A 14,064-nucleotide genomic window follows, 5' to 3' on the forward strand; every position below is an offset into this window, starting at 1 on the left:
CGCACAACTCAACTGAATGTTTTCTTATGTTCTGCATAGGTTGTGTTTTTATCATCATGGTATTCATTCAGCTTACTTTGTCAGTCATGAGACTTGAATGTCTCATCATGATTGATTGACAGGTTGTTCTTACCAGCAGTTAGTAGCACATTTAAAAGCACAGGTGTTAGAACAGGTTGAATTGTGTTATTATCATGAGTGCTTAGAATTATTTGATTTTGTGTGTGTGTGTGTGTGTGTGTGTGTGTGTGTGTGTGTGTGTGTGTGTGTGTGTGTGTGTGTGTGTGTGTGTGTGTGTGTGTGTGTGTGTGTGTGTGTGTGTGTGTGTGTGTGTGTTGAGAGTAAAGCAGAAGGTAAGGTAATATGAGTAAACCGTATTGTATTGACTGACCCTCTCTCTGTATCTCTCTAGGCCCTTCACAGTGGTGTGACTGTAGACCACATCCACCATCTCACTGCCATAGACAAGTGGTTCCTACACAAGCTACGACGCATCACAGAGTTGGAGCAGCACCTGAGCCAGTTCAACAGGTAGGAACACACACATGCATGCACACACACACGCAAACATACATATGCATCTTTGCACGCACACACTCATGCATGCAAACATACACGCATGCATGCATGCACGCACACACAAACTCACAAATTTCACTGTTATGAAAAAAAACGTGATGCATTTAACACTTCTACCACTAGGTGATGCTATGAGGGCACAGTTAAACTGAGACTGTCAGTCCAATGGGGATGTTTTCTTGATGCCCCTTAAGCAGCTCACCCACTACTCTATCCCTCCTGTTGTAGAAATATACTCCCCCTCCCTCCTCCAGTCTCTGTCCTCCTCTCCTCAAGTGTCTTAGCACCTCTCTCCACTTCTTTTCTCTCTCTCCACCAATCGTCTTCTCCAGTCTGTCTCTCATTCCGTCCACCCGCCGTCTCAATCATCCATTCATATTTGTATGACCCTCCTGCCATGGCTCTGCCCAGGTTGGAGGGATGCTAGAGAGGAGCGATGGACGGATAGAGGAGATTTTGGGCCCTGTGTGGGAGGAGAGCAGAGCAGACACGTCAATTACCGTAGTCATATAACCCATGGCCTGGCTGTTGTGTGTGTGTGTGTGCTTGTCTACCAGCAGATAGTCCCTATATATACACACACCCACGAATGGCCACAATCCTACACAGAAGAAACACACACCATACCACCAGGGCTATTCTCATCGTGTACACTTAAGCACATCTTGTGATTCACTTATTATTTTCTTTACCTTTTTTAGATTTTTTTTCTCTGGACATACAGTGCATTTGGAAAGTATTCAGACACCTTGACTTTTTCCACATTGATGAGGAACAATAAGGCTGTAACGTAACAATCCAAACACAATACCCCATAATGACAAAGTGAAAACAGGTTAAGAAATGTTGACAAATTTTATAAAAAACTAAACAGAAATACCTTATTTACCTAAGTATTCAGACCTTTTGCTATGAGATTCGAAATTGAGCTCAGGTGCATCCTGTTTGCATTGATCATCCTTGAGATGTTTCTACAACTTGATTGGAGTCCACCTGTGGTAAATTCAATACATTGGGCATGATTTGGAAAGGCATACACCTGTCTGTATAAGGGCCCTGAGTTGACCGTGCATATCAGAGCAAAAACCAAGCCATGAGGTTGAAGGAATTGTCCATAGAGCTCATAGACAGTATTGTGTTAAGGCACAGAGCTGGGGAAGGGTACCAAAAAATGTCTGCAGCAATGAAGATCCCCAAGAACACAGTGGCCTCCATCATTCTTAAATGGAAGACGTTTGGAACCACCAAGACTCTTCCTAGAGTTGGCCGCCTGGCAATCGGGTGAGAAGGGCTTTGGTCAAGGAGGTGACCAAGAACGCGATGGTCACTGACGGAACTGACGGAGTTCCTCTGTGGAGATGGGATAACCTTCCAGAAGGACAACCATCTCTGCAGCACTCCACCAATCAGGCCTTTATGTTAGAGTGGCCAGAAGGAAAGCCCCCGAGTAAAAGGCACATAACAGCCCGCTTGGAGTTTGCCAAAAGCCACTTAAAGGACTCTCAGACCACAAGACACAAGATAGCTTTTGTACTTAATGAACAGCAAAGCACTAGCCTATGTCAATCTACTATTCCCCCATATTGTGGATACATTTTAAGAAGTTATTTGGCCACTTTAGTTGTGATACAAACCTAATGAAAACATATTGGCCTATGGGCTAGGCTACAATTCGCAAAAAAAGTTATGCATTGCTTTTTGCCTTACTCTGGACATCATTCACAAGTGATAATATATAATTCACAAGTGATAGGGTAATATTGTCATCAGAGTATTCTTGATTTAATCTAGTCTTTACATATACTAAATAATATATGTGACATGTATTTTTATATAGAATATTGTGCACCTGTCTCGAAACAGGGGCAACGGGGAAAAATACATGTCATCTATAAACTTAAATAGAGAATGGAGGACTCTTTTCACCGTGGTTAATTTTCATGCCAGCCAGGTTGGCTATACTCCTGATGTAAAGATAAATAATGTGCTTAATATTAGGAAAGTTGAGAAATAAATATAATAGCCTATAGAAATCTGAATCCTCCTTTTAATAGAGGCCATCACTCTTGTTTTCTCAATTTGCAATTGCATAGCCTATAGAAATGTTGAGCAACATGAGCTCATGTGCTCTCATGAAGTGTTTGATTAGATTTTCGATCACATTTGCACGGATGTCAGAGTGATTAGAGGGACAATAGAGTGCTGTGTACCAGGCAGTTAGCAAGTTTAGTAGGCTACTAATGACAAGCAGCAGCATCAGAGCTTGGAGAAGCCTAGTTACCATGACTAAAAGGTCTTGTGGAATTTGACTGCCTTCTTGACTGCCGGTGTGGCAGTAATACGGTCACCGTAATAGCCCTCGTCGCGTCTGGAGGAAACCTGGCGCCATCCCTACGGTGAAGCATGGTGGTGGTAACATCATGCTGTGGGGATGTTTTTCAGTGGCAGGGACTGGTAGACTAGTCGGGATTGAGGGAAATATAAACGGAGCAAAGTACATAAATCCTTGATAGAAACCGTCTCCAGAGCGCTCAGGACCTCAGACTGGGGTGAAGGTTCACCTTCCAACAGAACAACGACCCTAAGCACACAGCCAAGACAATGTAGGAGTCGCTTCGGGACAAGTCTCTGAATGTCCTTGAGTGGACTTGACCCCATCAAACATGTCTGGATAGACCTGAAAATAGCTGTTCCAACCTGACAGAGCTTAAGAGGATCTGCAGAGAAGAATGGAAGAAACTCCCCAAGCTTGTAGCATCATACCCAAGAAGACTCAAGGCTTTAATCGCTGCCAAAGGTGCTTCAACAAAGTGCTGAGTAAAAGGTCGGAATACTAATGTAAATGTGATATTTCAGTTTTATTTATTTTTTATACATTTGCCAAAAAATTGAAAAACCCTGTTGTTGCTTTGTCATTATGGGGTTTTGTGTGTAGATTGATGGGGGGGGACGACAATTTAATCAAATTTAGAAAACTGTTGTAAAGTAACAAAATGTGGAATAAGTCAAAGGGGTCTGAATATCTTCCCGAATGTCAACAAAAACAATACAAACTTCCTTTAGATCTGTTTTTTTGTTTTTTACGTAGTGAATCTGTTATTCAGTGCATTTCAATGAGCTAATTGGCATAATGCCAAAAATATATAATTAGTTTATTATTAGTTTTTTATTCTAAAATGCTAAATCAAAAAGCTTAATGATCCATGGTATGACCATCTTAAAACAATTTCATGTTAGCTAAGTAGAACCCCTCCCCCGGCTTAGACTAGTAGAGGGTTAAACGGCTACAATCACTGACCTGGTGCAGAGGGAGGGGCCCAACACACATGTTTTCCAAGTGCTACATTCAGTGTGTATATGTATTTAACCTTTAAGCTCAGATCTTGGTTTCTCTCCTCAGTGCAACATTACCCCAGACCCTGCTGCTGAAGGCTAAACAGGACGGCTTCTCAGACCGCCAGGTGGGCCAGGCCCTTGGCTCCAGCGAGGGGGAGGCCAGAGTGTTGAGGCTGGCTCAGAACATTAAACCCTGGGTGAAACAGGTGAGCAGCCGCCCCTGGGTCCTGGTCCATGTCATGCGTCCCAAATGGCACCCTTTTCACTACCCTACATAGTGTACTTCTTAAAAGTAGTCCACTATATTGGGAATAGGGTGTCATCTGGGACGCGTTGAGTATTTCCCACAGGAGTTGAAATGAACTTTCAGGCTAACAACGTCCCTCACCTCCACGTGACACCTCTCTGACATCGCTCTCCTAGCGACAGACCCTCAGACTTACCTTGGCCTACTAAATAAAAGCATTGTGCACAGAAATATCGCATTGTCACGTGTTCATAGTATTCTAATGAGTAGGTTCTGTATTGTAGGAGACATCAGTTTTTATTTTCTGTTCAGATTGACACCCTTGCTGCAGAGTACCCTGCTGTGACCAACTACCTGTACTGTACCTACCATGGACAGGTGAGTCCTTATCCTGCTTAACCGATGTGAATTCATAATGTATTTGTCCAATGTCCAGTCATTTTTTGGTGCCGTACGTTAGCTCCTGAATTAGAAAAATCTTTTAAGGCCAATCTGCATTATAAACAACAACAAAGTGGACACCCCGCCACTTTTTTGGCAAACGGGTGAGGGATGTAAACACACTGCAATTCTTAATAGTATAAGCAATACCTTTATTTGAGAAGATATGAGTATGTGGTCCTTAATGGTTGTTTCCCATGCATTGTGTTTGTCAAAGTTAGTTAGACACTTTTTCAATCTTGCTAACCTGAGTCATTGTGTCCATTCAACAGGAGCATGACTTGGAGTTCAAGGACCAGGGTGTCATGGTTCTGGGATGTGGTCCCTATCACATTGGTGAGATGTATTATCATCGTGTTTTCAACATACTAATGAATGGTTTACTCTAGCCTGGTGGTAGCAGACATATTTCTATTTGGTCTTTTTTTGAACCTTTTCTATGGTAGCAGATCTGTTTGCGATCCGCCAACTCCTCTGTCGTGTGTGTTCGTTGTCATAACTAACATGTATCAAACCAAAATAAATTCAATCAAATCAATATTTGAAAGTTGTGAGTTAAAGTAATACAATAATTATGTTTTTGTTATCCCTCCTGTCCACTAGGGAGCAGTGTGGAGTTTGACTGGTGTGCAGTGTCCAGTATCCGAGCCCTGCGTCAGATGGGCATGCGGACAGTGGTGGTAAACCACAACCCTGAGACTGTCAGCACGGACTTTGACGAATGTGACCGCCTGTACTTTGAAGAGTTGACTCTGGAACGCATTCTGGACATCACACAGCAAGAGGTGAGAAGTCAACACACACACATGAACGTTCAGAGATGCACAGATGCGCACAAGCACACATACACGTATACGCACACACATTAGTGATGGGGGGGAAAATCAATAGTTGCATAACGGGATGTTATTTTTGAAGATATCAAATTTTATTTGTCACATGGTTAGCAAATATTAATGCGAGTGTAGCGAAATGCTTGTGCTTCTAGTTCCGACAATGCAGTAATAACCAACAGGTAATCTAACCTAACAATTTCACAACAACTACCTTATACACACAAGTGTAAAGGGATGAAGAATATGTACATAAGGATATATGAATGAGTGATGGTACAGAACGGCATAGGCAAGATGCAGATGATGGTATCAAGTACAGTATATACATATTAGATGAGTAATGTAGGGTATGTAAACATTATATTAAGTGGCATTGTTTAAAGTGGTTAGTGATACATTTTTTAAATAGATTTTTCCATTATTAAAGTGGCTGGAGTTGAGTCAGTATGTTGTCAGCAGCCACTCAATGTTAGTGGTGGCTGTTTAACAGTCTGATGGCCTTGAGATAGAAGCTGTTTTTCAGTCTCTCGGTCCCCGCTTTGATGCACCTGTACTGACCTCGCCTTCTGGATGATAGCGGGGTGAACAGGCAGTGGCTCGGGTGGTTGTTGTCCTTGATGATCTTTATGGCCTTCCTGTGACATCGGGTGGTGTAGGTGTCCTGGAGGGCAGGTAGTTTGCCCCCGGTGATGCGTTGTGCAGACCTCACTACCCTCTGGAGAGTCTTACGGTTGTGGGGGGATCAGTTGCCGTACCAGGCTGTGATACAGCCCGACAGGATGATCTCGATTGTGCATCTGTAGAAGTTTGTGAGTGCTTTTGGTGACAAGCCAAATTTATGTGGGTGGACCAATTCAGTTTCAATTTATTGGGTGGACCCAATTCAATTTATTGGGTGGACCAATTCAGTTTTTCCGTGATGTGTACGCCGAGGGACTTAAAACTTACTACCCTCTCCACTAATGTCCTGTCAATGTGGATAGCGGGGTGCTCCCTCTGCTGTTTCCTGAAGTCCACGATCATCTCCTTTGTTTTGTTGACGTTGAGTGCAAGGATATTTTCCTGACACCACACTCCTCCCTGTAGGCCCTCACCTCCTCCCTGTAGGCCGTCTGGTCGTTGTTAGTGATCAAGCCTACCACTGTAGTGTCGTCTGCAAACTTGACGATTGAGTTGGAGGCGTACATGGCCACGCAGTCGTGGGTGAACAGGGAGTACAGGAGAGGGCTCAGAATGCACCCTTGTTGGTCCCCAGTGTTGAGGATCAGCGGGGTGGAGATGTTATTACCTACCCTCACCACCTGGGGGCGGCCCGTCAGGAAGTCCAGTACCCAGTTGCACAGGGCGGGGTCGTGAAGAGTTTGGAGGGTACTATGGTGTTAAATGCTGAGCTGTAGTCGATGAACAGCATTCTCACATAGGTATTCCTCTTGTCCAGATAGGTTAGGGCAGTTTGCAGTGTGGTTGGGATTGCGTCGTCTGTGGACCTATTGGGGCGGTAAGCAAAATGGAGTGGGTCTAGGGTGTCAGGTAGGGTGGAGGTGATATGATCCTTGACTAGTCTCTCAAAGCACTTCATGATGACGGAAGTGAGTGGGGCGGTAGTCGTTAGCTTTCTTGGGAACAGGAACAATGGTGGCCCTCTTGAAGCATGTGGGAACAGCAGACTGGGATAAGGATTGATTGAATATGCCCGTAAACACACCAGCCAGATGGTCTGCGCATGCTCTGAGGGCGCGGCTGGGGATGCCGTCTGGGCCTACAGCCTTGCGAGGGTTAACACGTTTAAATGTTTTACTCACGTCGGCTGCAGTGAAAAGAAGGGCCGAGCACGCCCCTATTTTCATTGATGGGGCTGCAGTGGAGCAGGTTGAGAGCTTCAAGTTCCTTGGTGTCCACGTCACCAACAAACTAACATGGTCCAAGTACACCAAGACAGTCGTGAAGAGGGCACGACAAAACCTATTCCCCCTTGGAAACTGAAAAGATTTGGCATGGGTCCTCAAATCCTCAAAAGGTTCTACAGCTGCACCATTGAGAGCATCCTGACCATCGAGAGCATTACTGCCTTGTATGGCAATGGCTCGGCCTCCAACCGCAAGGCAATACGGAGGGTAGTGTAAACGGCCCAGTACATCACTGGGGCCAGGCTCCCTGCCATCCAGGACCTCTATACCAGGCAGTGTCAGAGGAAGCCCCTAAAAATGGACTCCAGCCACCCTAGTCATAGACTACCGAGCGGCAAGCGGTACCAGAGTGCCAAGTCTAGGTCCAAGAGGCTTTTAAACAGCTTTTACCCCCAAGCCATAAGACTCCTGAACACCAAATCAAATGGCTACTCAGACTATTTGCATTGCCCCCTCCCCGCCTTTTACACTGCTGCTACTCTCTGTTATTATCTATGCATAGTCACTTTAATAACTCTACCCACATGTACATATTACCTCAACTAATCGGTGCCCCGCACATTGACTCTGTACCTGTATATAGTCTCACTATTGTTATTTTTTTGCTGCTGCTCTTTAATTACTTGTTTACTTTTATTTATTGTTCTTATCTGTAATTATTCCTATTTTATTTTTTTAAACTGCATTGTTGGTTAGGGGCTCGTAAGTAAGCATTTCACTGTAAGGTACACCTGTTGTATTCGGCGCATGTGACAAATAAAATGTTATTTGATTTGGAGACCAGTGGAAGCAAAATAGCCTCATAACATCAAAGATCCACCACCATATTTTACAGTAGGTATGATGTACATTTCTGCATATGCATCTGTTTTACAACACCAAACCTACCACTGGTATGCATGGCCATAGAGCTCTATTTTCATCTCATCTGACAATGGCACCTGACATTTTAGTCATGAACTTGGTTGCTCTGATTGGAGGCTGACACTTGTCCACAAGTGGATCTTCCAGCAAGACGACAACCCCAAGCACATATCAAAATCCACAAAGAAATGGTTTATTGACCACAAACTCAACATTTTCCGGAATTGAACCCCATTGAAAACCTGTGGTTTGTATTGAAGAGGGCAATCCATAAGTACAGACGATGAATATCAAGGACCTGGAAAGATTCTGTATGGATCCCTCCCATTGGAGAACACATTGACGTCCCTCCCAATCTGTTCTCCAATCTCATAAAATGTTTTAGGAAAAGGCTCAGTGTTGTTATCCTTGGGTAGGGTTGCTTGAGTACTAAAAACAGCGATGCCAATAATTCTGACACTTAAAAAAAACTTGTTAAACAAAATGTCTTTCTCTGAGCAATTGTATTAGTATAAAATAATATAATCCCCCCTCCCCCAAATTGCATGCAATACAGCCCAGTATTTGTATAATTTATTTTATACAGCCTTTTTTTGCCCATCTTTATCATGGGTGCCAATAATTCTGTACCTGACTGTAGTTTAGGTGTTGTTTCGATGGGCCATCGTCAGGCTGACTGCCAGTGAATGACTTGCGGTGAGGGACAGGGGGAAAACATAACCTCTTAAAACCGCTTATAACACAAAAGATGTTTGTGACATTAAGATTCTAACAATGACATTGTGTTATATAGACTTGTTAAGAAAAAGTTATGGTTGAGGGGTGACATATGACTTTAAAAATGGCAGAGTAATTAAAAAGTACATTCGTTTTTGAATCAATATGACGCTCTCGGCTCTGCTAGTTAAAACTTCTTAAGCCTATGGGTTCCCCTACAGGAACTCCACCCCCCCGTTCAGCTGAAACGGTGGCGCAGGGAATGCAAAAATATTCTTAGAAATATTTAACCTCCACACATTAACAAGTCCAATACCTCAAATGAAAGATAAACACCTTGTTCATCTACTCAGCGTGTCAGATCTTTAAAATGTTTTACGGCGAAAACACAGCATATATTTATGTTAGACCACCACCAAAACAAAGAAGAAACGTAGCCATTTTGTCCAACAAAAGATAAAATGACAAAAGCAGGATAAAAAAATAATAATTCACTAACCTCTTGAAAATCTTCATCAGATGACAGTCATATGACATGTTACACAGTACATTTATGTTTTGTTCGATAATATGCATTTTATATCCATAAATCTCGGTTTACATTGACGCCATGTTCAGAAAATTCTCCAAAATGTCCGGAGGAATTATAGAAAGCTATGCCAGATATACTCATCATAAACTTTGACTAAAGATACATGTTCTACATATAATTAAAAAGATACACTGGTTCTTAATGCAACCGCTGTGTCACATTTTTTTTTACGTTATGGAAAAAGCCTAACATTGCAATAATCTGAGACGGCGCTCAGACGTAACAATATTTCTCCGCTATGTTGGAGTCAACAGAAATACAAAATTACAACATAAATATTCCCTTACCTTTGATGATCTTCCATCAGAATGTAGTGCAAGGAGTCCTAGTTCAACAATAAATCGTTTTGTTTCATAATGTTCAATTCTAGTGTCCAAGTAGCAGCATTTGCTACCACTTTCAGCTCAAATGCCCAAAAAATTACTTCTGGTCCAGGATAACTTTGCATCAAAACTTCCAAATTACATAGTACAGGTTGACGGAACTGGTCAAACTAAGTGCAGAATCAATCTTCAGGATGTTATGATCATACAGATCGAATAGCATTCCAACCGGGCCATTCATGTTCATCTGGGGCTGATTGGAACAGCCAAATCACTCGAACGCATACGCCCCTTCAAGCACATGGAAATATTTTGCGACACTTAGTACTTTCCTTCCCATTAGGTCAAAATTCACAGCAAATGCTCCATTACACTTTCTACTGAATGAGGACATCTAGTGGAAGACATAGGAAGTGTTTCCAGATCCATAACTTGTTGGAAAGGGAGGGGACGATGACATCAAAGTTACCCCAACTTTCAGGATTTCAAAACTAGTTTGGAAGATTGCCTGCCCTGTGAGTTCTGCTATACTCACAGACATAATTCAAACGGTTTTAGAAACTTCAGAGTGTTTTCTATCCAATATTAATAATAATATGCATATATTAGCAATTTAGGACAGATTTTGATGCAGTTCACTATGGGCACGCAATTCATCCAAAGGGGAAATACTGCCCCCTATCTCTAACAGGTTTGTAGCCTGGTTTCAGTGAGCGGCTGTTATGACACCATATTCCCTATATAGGGCACTACTTTTGACCAGAGCCCTATAGACCCGGTTCATAAGTAGTGTACTAAATACTACACTAAATATGGAATAGGGTGCCATTTGGGATGTACGGTTGACTTTTGCAGATGAATGTACTCCAGTTATAGTGGATATGAGATCAGCCTGGTGATTAACTGGTTGTTGATTCAGGGAGATAACATTACCACCATCCCTCCTGTCCTTTGCTCTCTTCGATGAAGGTTTATTGAAATGTATGAAACCTTTTATCAGGCAAATACAAAACATCTCAACAAGCACCCAGTAGCCTATTCACAACCATCTTATTTCACTTATTTTATTATAAAAATAAAACACATTTTAGTCTGTGATTCCAGAAACATGACAAAAATGGCAGATTTCATTTATAGATATAAATAATGTCACCTGACAAAAGTCTTACTTCTCTACCATGAGTCTCCAGGGCTGTACAGGCAGCATTGTGTCTGTAGGGGGTCAGATCCCCAATAACCTGGCCATGCCTCTGCACCTGAACGGGGTCAAGATCCTAGGAACCAACCCCCAGCAGATCGACCGAGCCGAGGAGAGGTCAGTGTTCTCCACCATCCTGGATGAACTGGGGGTGGCCCAGGCCCCGTGGAAGGCCCTCAGCTCACTGGTGAGATATGCACACAACACAAACAAACTGTCCCCTTAGTGTCAGAAGTGCAGAAACGTGTAGATCAACTGACTTGCTGAAATGTGTCTGACTCTCCATTCCCTTAGTGTTGTACTGCTCCTGTCTCTCCTGGACCTACAGGGAGAGGAGTGGAAAGGGGATAGGCTGTCTCGGCTTAGACAGGGCTATGTACTGTAGAAGGAAACAACAGTTAGCGAAGACATGCTGATATTAGAATGAAGGAAAGAGACAGAGCGAGAGAAAGAAAAACAGAGGACTAGACTTCCTCCGAGACACTTCCTACACATTCCATATTTGTTTTTTTCTCTCACACCTTCTCTCTCCCTAATTATCTACTTACTTCTTTCTAGCGCTCACTTGTATTTTAAGTGGTGAGTCGTTTTTAGACTTAGAGCCGACAGAGCCCAGTATCCCTAGGAACCAATCTGTGTCTCTGTTCATCCCACCAGGAGCTGTTGTATTATGATGGAGAAAACAAAGAGCAGTGAGAGAGAGATTGTGACAGAAAGAGACTGAGTGAAATAAAGAGAGAATGACCTAGGGTCAGCCAAACAGGCATTTGATGCTATAAATATAAGTTGTAATTAGAACCAATGCTTTAACCCTCATCTCCTCTGATTCTGTGTGTTTCAGGAAGATGCCTTTGCCTTTGCCAATAAAGTGGGCTACCCCTGTCTCCTACGCCCCTCTTACGTACTCAGGTAAGCTACACCTGTCTCCTGCGCCCCTCTTACGTGCTCAGGTAATCTACCCATGTCTCCTGCGCCCCTCTTACGTACTCCGTTAAGCTACCCCTGTCTCCTGCGCCCCTCTTACGTACTCCGTTAAGATACTCCTGTCTCCTGCGCCCCTCTTACGTACTCCGTTAAGCTACTCCTGTCTTCTGCGCCCTTCTTACGTACTCAGGTAAGCTACTCCTGTCTCCTGCGCCCCTCTTACGTGCTCAGGTAATCTACCCATGTCTCCTGCGCCCCTCTTACGTACTCCGTTAAGCTACCCCTGTCTCCTACGCCCCTCTTACGTACTCCGTTAAGCTACCCCTGTCTCCTGCGCCCCTCTTACGTACTCCGTTAAGCTACTCCTGTCTTCTGCGCCCTTCTTACGTACTCAGGTAAGCTACTCCTATCTCCTGCGCCCCTCTTACGTACTCAGGTAAGCTACTCCTGTCTCCTGCGCCCCTCTTACGTACTCCGTTAAGCTACTCCTGTCTCCTGCGCCCCTCTTATGTACTCAGCTAAGTGTTGGGGAGGGGACAGCACTCTCATAACCATAGGTTGGAGTCAACTCCATTTCAAATCAGTAATTGCTATTTCAGTTTACTTCCTGTATGAACTGAATTGAAATGGAATGGACTAATCTTTCCTTGTTTATGTTGGCCAGGCCTCTACAGTATATCCACAGTAATGGGATGTATTTTCTAATATGATAACTTGTTTATACAGCCACACCATATGTCCAACTAGAAAACACATTTTTGAGTAATTGAATGCATCTCAGAAGAATAAATAAATACGACAGTCAGCGTGAAGAAACGCAAAATGAAATATGGAAGGGAGGGTATAAAAAACAGCAAGTGACTGATTAGCTAAAGCAGAGGCTCAATTTAGCCTTTACAATTTTGTCACGGCTACCACTGCGATGCTACTCAATTACCAGAATGAAAAGATAGCCTACATCCTGAGAAGAACACAACAAAACGTATTACAGTGTGTGTGTGTTAATGCGGTGCTGGTATTGGGTAGGTCTGGATTGCTAATTTGCACATAATCAAGCAACAGCGTTGGTTTTGAAAGTGTATTGAAAGCATATTGGGTGGCTAATTTTGGTACTCGAGTCAACACAGCACACACACACATACACACACAACCCCCCCAGCTTGCATGCTTAGGAGAAGAGCAGCATCAGACAGGTGGGTTAGGCTGTTAGTCTGCTGCTTCTTGTTTTAGTTTGCAAACAGTAATCCATGATGGAGTGATTAGGAATCTCAGGTCCCCAATGGCTGTCTATGGTCTTGTAGGAACTGGAGGCACCACCCTGTTAACCTTATTGGTTTGTGTACATGGAGAATGAACCTCTCCCCTCACCTCCCTTCCTCTTCCCTTTCTCCTCTCCTGCCTGACTGCCTGGCTGTCCATCTGTCTGTCTTTCTCTATTATGTCATTGTGCATAGTGTGTTTGGGCCTACCTCTCATCAGACCATTACTAATTATGATTAGCTTGGAAGATGATTGATCTCTAAATGCAGTTCAGCCACTCACACTAGATATCCTTTGATTGTTTGAGTATGTTGTTATTCAAAGAATGAACTCACTAAGCCAATGATTTTGTCCAAAGCGATTACAGTCATGCGTGCATGCATTTTCATATGGGTGGTGGTCCCAGCGGTATTCAGACCAACAATCCTGGCGCTGCAACCAACTGAGTCACAGAGGAATATTTTTTCCTTGAACCCCGTATAATGTCCATGGCGTTTTAAAGACAGGTGTGGTTCCTGGCTGTTTGGCCATATGTGTGCCTTGTAGCAGTCAGGCCAAAGGAGGTAGGAGTTGTGACTGAGCCTGACCCTCCCCTGTCCCTCTAGTCTATGCCTGTGTGCCAAATAGCACCATATTCTGTTTATAGTGCATTACTTTTGACTAGGGCCTATAGTGAAACCCATAGTGCACTACTTTTGAACAGAGCCTATGTTAGGAATAGGGTTCCATTTGGGACAGAGACTATCCACTCTCCCTCTGGCTGCGTTCAGGAGCATGTGGATGCCCAACTAGCTGGCCAAAAGAAGAAGGGAGAAAAACATAAATACCCCGAATACTTAT

At 43.4% G+C, this 14,064-nt stretch overlaps 1 protein-coding gene across 1 annotated transcript in view; it reads left to right on the forward strand.

The window, feature by feature from the left end:
• Nucleotides 1–14,064, forward strand: part of cps1 (carbamoyl-phosphate synthase 1, mitochondrial) — an 82,632-nt gene that overhangs the window by 26,689 nt on the left and 41,879 nt on the right. Inside the window, exons 21-27 of the mRNA XM_035749699.2 lie at nucleotides 413–531; nucleotides 3,980–4,121; nucleotides 4,475–4,540; nucleotides 4,876–4,939; nucleotides 5,207–5,388; nucleotides 11,033–11,227; nucleotides 11,882–11,949. Of these exons, the coding sequence (XP_035605592.1) occupies nucleotides 413–531; nucleotides 3,980–4,121; nucleotides 4,475–4,540; nucleotides 4,876–4,939; nucleotides 5,207–5,388; nucleotides 11,033–11,227; nucleotides 11,882–11,949 (836 nt within the window). The remainder of the gene's footprint in view (nucleotides 1–412; nucleotides 532–3,979; nucleotides 4,122–4,474; nucleotides 4,541–4,875; nucleotides 4,940–5,206; nucleotides 5,389–11,032; nucleotides 11,228–11,881; nucleotides 11,950–14,064) is intronic.

This window comes from Oncorhynchus keta, chromosome 34 (genome assembly GCF_023373465.1).
Source record: "Oncorhynchus keta strain PuntledgeMale-10-30-2019 chromosome 34, Oket_V2, whole genome shotgun sequence".
Classification (NCBI taxonomy): domain Eukaryota; kingdom Metazoa; phylum Chordata; class Actinopteri; order Salmoniformes; family Salmonidae; genus Oncorhynchus; species Oncorhynchus keta.